Below are 5,468 nucleotides of genomic sequence, written 5' to 3' on the forward strand. Positions count from 1 at the left end.
AAAGCTACACAGAGAAACCCCATCTCGAAAAACCAAAAAACAAACAAACAAAAAAACCCCGAGAACAGGAAATAAGAGCTGTGTAGGACGCCATCCCTATTTTATTTAAGATGAACCACAATATACAAAATACACTTGTGGTGGTTATTCTTGATCCCAACTAAACTAGACATGGAATTAACTAAAACCCTAAAGTGGAGGTCAAAACAGTGAGAAGTGTTTTGCTTCCTATTGATGTAGGTAGATCCATTTCAAGGACATACTTGGAAGAAAAAAGAAACAAATATCTAATCTGGATCTCAGGGCCTGAAGACACACACACCTTTAATCCAGATCCTGAGGATGGAAGACACACCCAAATTGGGCCACACCCTCTGCTGGAAGCATATAAAAGGACATGGAAGCAGGAAGATCTTGCTCTTTGCCTGCTTGCCCCCATCTTGAAGCAAGTTCATTTCTTCCCTGGCAATAGAGAATAATTGGAACTCTAGGATACACTGAAGACCAGTAGACACAATCAAACTTCCTGGACTGAGTAAGTACTGGAATCTTTTACCATCTCTTATACAGCTAGGCAATGTGGGATTACCATGGCTTCAGCCCTAAGTCATTCTAATAAATCTCCTCCCTTCATACACAGACAGATTCCTTGTATATGTTCTGTTACTCCAGAGAACATAGTACAACATTTTTTATATGAATATATAATTTTTTTCCAAAATATTCAACAGCTGTGTACAATTGTCAAAACCAGTTAACTATAGACCTAAGATTCAATCTAAACAAAAAGTGGAGTGATATAAGAGTCCCTAGTAGTGTACACTATCTTGTCTGAAACAAGGATCGAAATCTCTATAGAAAATATCAGAGATCCAAGTTTCCAGCCCCATCAAAGAGGGAATAGAGGAAAAACAAAAACCTAACATCTACTTCAGGTCTATTATTGTGTCTCACAAGGTGAAGAGAAAAGAATTTCTAGTTCTTCATTTTGGATCCAGTTTAACCTTCAAACTACCTCAAGGAGAAATGGCAGGAGACAGGACAGCCCAGAGATCAGACCACACTCAAATCAGCTTTCAGAAAATCTCCTATAGGTGGACCATCTGCAACTTCCCTTTTTTTTTTGGAGGAAAGGCCAGGAAGCATTAGAAGCCCAACTTTCTCAATAGGAGCCAATGACAAATGGTGTTTGATAGTATACCTGAAGGGAATCGATGAAGTAAGTGCAGATTACCTATCTGTTAATCTACTTTTGCTCAGCTGTCTAAAGAGCCATGTTTGGGCAAAGTTCCAGTTCTGGATCATAAATGCTGAAGGAGACAAAACAGAAACCATGAGGAGCCCAAAAGCCTTTAAGTTCGTGCCAGGCCTTGGCTGTGGATTCAAAAAGTACATCCTTAGAGATTTCCTCCTGTCTCATGCACCTTGTCTTCTTCCAGACAACCATTTCACACTTCTCTGCATGGTGAGCATGGTCCAGGACTCATTCAGTATCTCTGACCAGAACAGAAAGCCAGGGATTCAAGTTCCCAGATGCACATTGACAGATGACATAGGAGAGCTGTGGGAGAATTCCTTATTCACAGACTGCTGCCTGGTGGTATCTGGCCAGGAATTCCAGGCTCACAAGGCCATCTTAGCAGCTCGCTCTCCAGTTTTCAGAGCCATGTTTCAACATGACATGGAGGAGAGCAGAAAGAACCGCTTTGAGATCCCTGACTTGGAGCCACAAGTCTTCAAGGCAATGATGGACTTCATTTACACTGGAAAGGCACCACACCTAGACAGCATGGCAGATGTTGTGCTGGCAGCTGCTGACAAGTATGGCCTGGAGCGTTTGAAGGTCATGTGTGAGGATGCACTCTTCAAGGACCTCTCTGTGGAGAATGCTGCCCACACTCTCTCCCTGGCTGACATCCACAGCTCAGGGCAGCTGAAAACCCAGGTGCTGGATTTCATTACAGCTCATGCTTCTGAGGTCTCTGAGACCTTAGGCTGGAAGGCAATGGTGGGCTCATATCCCCATTTAGTGGCTGAAGCATACCATTCCCTGGCTTCTGCTCATCTCTCTTTCCTGGAGCCCCCTTTCAAACACTTTAAGCAATCCTAGAACAGAACACACAGTTTAAAATGTGAAATATAAGGTATTCAGAAGCTAAATCAAATCAGTCAACATGGTTGAATTGAGAAGCATTTAGGACTTTACATAACATAAATCATAATTCACTTACAATGTTTATCCTTGGTTCCCAACTTTACTTCATATGGAAAGAACTACAGTCCTAAAATGGAGGACACATCTCTTAGATTTTCTGCTAAAGAAGCAGAAGTAGATCCACTTCTAATATGTACTTGGAGGTAGAAAGAGATAAACATTTAGTCTGGAACTCAGGGCCTAAAGACACACACACCTTTAATCCATATCTTGAGGCTTGAAGGCACTACCTAAATTCAGCCACACCCTCTGCTGTTGCTCTTTGCCTGCTTGCCTTCACCTTCAGTAAGTCCTTCCTTCCCTGTCTCTGGAAGGCCAACATAAATTGAATACCAGCACAGCTGTCCAACCTCCTGGACTGAATAAGTATTGGATTCTTGTATTTTCCCTTCATAGCTATCCACTGTGGGATTAGCAGGACTGCAGCCCTAAGTCATGCTAATAAATATCCTTCCCTCAAATATAGAAAGATTTACTCTTTATATTCTGGTACTTTTGAGAACCGTAGCACAACTCTTCTTTATATGGGTGAATACAGTGTCCCAAATTATTCAACAGTTGTGAATAAAGATCAAAACTAGTTTCCTATTGACCTAAGATTTTATCTAGAGAAAAATGGAGTGATGTAACAGTCCCTAGTAGCCTAGACTGTCTTCTCTAAAACTAATATTGAAATCTGGATAACAAATTTCAGAGAGATGTTTCCATCCCCACTGAAGAAGGAACAGAGGGGAAAACAGAAACTAAAAAAAATCTAAAAAAATATTTGTAATTGTGACCCCCAGGTTAAAGATGAAAAAATTACCAGTTCTTCATTTTGAATAAGCTTTAACTTTCAAACCATCACAAGCAGGTATGTCAGTGGACCTGATGCCCAAATCTGGGGCTACACACAGTTCAGCGTCCAGTAATTATCCTACTGGTGGACCATCTGCAACTTCCATTTTGCTTGGAGGGAATGTGGGAAGACACTAAAAGTCCTACTTTTCACCAAGAGCTAGTGACAAACAATGGTGTTTGAAAGTACACCTGAATGGAGTTGATGAATAAGGCAAAGATTACCTGTCACCTTATTTACTGTTGCTAGCTGTCCAAAGAGCCCAGTGTGGGCAAAGTTCCAGTTGTAGATACTACATGCCATATTAGATAAAAACAAATTATGAAGAGCTCAAGTGTTATCAGGTTCCTTCAAAATCAACACTGGGGGTTCAAAAAGTTCATCTTTGGAGATTTTGTCTTCTCATGGGATTTGGCTTCTCCTAGATGACAAGCTCACCCTCCTATGCAAGGTGATCATGGTTCAGGATACCTGCTTCTCTGATCAGAGCATGAAGCCAATGATTTAGGTTCCAGGTGCATGGTGGCAGATGACCTAGGGGAGTTGTGGCAGAGTTTCTGATTCACAGACTGCTGCCTGGCAGTAGCAGGTCAGGAAATACATGCTCACAAGGCCATCTTAGCAACTCTGTCTCCAGTTTTCAGAGCTATGTTTAAACATGGCATGGGAGAGAGCACAAGGAACCAAGTTGAGATTCGTGACTTGGAGCCACAAGTCTTCAAGGCAATGATGGGCTTCATTTACACTGGGAAAGCACCAGACCTTGACAGCATGGTAGATGCTGTACTGGCAGCTGCTGACAAGTATGGCCTGGAGCTTTTAAAGTTCATGTGCAAGTGCACCCTCTGCAGGGACTTCTCTGTGGATAATGCTGTCCATATTCTAATACTTGCTAAACAGTATAAAGCAGAGCAGCTGAAAACTCAGGCACTAGATTTCATTACACCTCATGCTTCTGATGTCTCTGAGTCCTCAGGCTAGAAAGCAATGCTTGAGCTGTGCTATATCTTCATCTATGGAAATTCTAAGCTCTGAATAATGTTGATTAGATAAGACCAGGGAGGCTATGCCTGTACTGGCCCCTGCAGCCCCCACCCCCAGGAGGACGGCTACAGTGACTGCAGTCACAGGCTTCCTTTTTGAGAGATGGGGGGCGGTGCGAGGGCAGCTGTCTCTCCAGAGTCTTATATTCCCATCTTTCGGAGAATTGATCTGGAGAATAATAGGTTAGCCTAGGGATAAGCTGAACCAGTATGCAAAATATGGGGGCAGAGGGATTATTTAAATGAAGAGAAATGCATGGTTAGGCCATCAGTACAGGCCCACCAAGTATCATTGGCAGGGAGAAGATATCCAGACTTAAGGGAAGTACTTAGGTTGTCTGTGACATTGCAAAGTGGTTGATAAACAGGGGGGATGATAGTGCCTCGGGTTTCAAGGTAGCTGCCTGAGCCCATGACTCGGGAGAGTGTAAGGCGAGATGTGGGTGGCTGTTGCCAAGGACAATCATGTGGGTCAGTGGTTAGGGAGAAATCTAAATCAACAGCCACTCCTTCATAAAATGGTGGGGCAGAATGATAGCAAAGCCAGCAGGAGTCAACCAAATCAGGCTTGGAGGTATTAAGTACCTGGTAGGTTTTTGCGATAAGGGTGGTAATCATATCTTTGGTAGTTGGTGGGGGAGGTGGGAACGTGGGAGAAAAAAACCTGTGGATATCTGAGATATATTGGTTGTAAGAAGATCATTGTTGCCAAGAAAAGAGTTGGGACCGATGGCAACAGCATTAGGGGAATTAACAGGCTGTTTTAAAAGTTTGATGAGGAAGATTACACCTGAATTATGGCCATCTTGGTAGAGTAAGAGGCCCCATTCATAGCCCCACTCCCAATTGGTAGCCTTCTTTCCAGGGTCAGTAAATTGGATCCTAAGAGGATGACACCATGAATTAATGCACTCAGGTCTAATAGTCCAGGGATTCTTAGGGCGGGAGTAATTGGCCCTAACAGTTATAAGGTCCCAGGATGAGGAAGGGCCCCAGTATGTATCACCGGTGGTTTCAAAGCCCCAGGCCTTGCAATGGCGCTCAGGGCGACCACCACAGGTGTAATGACTCCAGCGGGGATGATGTTAACCAGGGCAGACATAAAGGGTGGGCCTAGTGAGGCAGGAGCGACTGAAGGCGTTGCTACATCCAGGCGGGCACGGGCCTGTAGGGGGTGGTTAGGCGGTGTGTGGGGAGGTGGGGAGTCATTTTCTAGACCCCAAGGGGTCATAGAGCCTGATGCGAGCTTACAGAGGTCTGGAAACAGGTCTGGCCACCAAGGGCCAGGGGTGACTAGGGAGGTTTGTCAGATGACATCCTGTTGCTCCATCAGCACACTGCAGACCTGGCCACCGCCACTGCCACTGTGCCA

General features: G+C 44.1%; 1 protein-coding gene across 1 annotated transcript; it reads left to right on the top strand.

Moving 5' to 3' along the window:
- Positions 1-1,026: 1,026 nt before the first annotated feature.
- Positions 1,027-2,110, top strand: LOC118576454 (speckle-type POZ protein-like). Its single transcript, XM_036176699.1, is given in 2 exon segments — positions 1,027-1,116; positions 1,118-2,110. Coding segments are annotated over 2 exon segments (1,083 nt in total).
- The last annotated feature ends 3,358 nt before the right edge of the window (positions 2,111-5,468 follow it).

Source organism: Onychomys torridus, unplaced genomic scaffold (assembly GCF_903995425.1).
Source record: "Onychomys torridus unplaced genomic scaffold, mOncTor1.1, whole genome shotgun sequence".
In the NCBI taxonomy this organism is placed as follows: domain Eukaryota; kingdom Metazoa; phylum Chordata; class Mammalia; order Rodentia; family Cricetidae; genus Onychomys; species Onychomys torridus.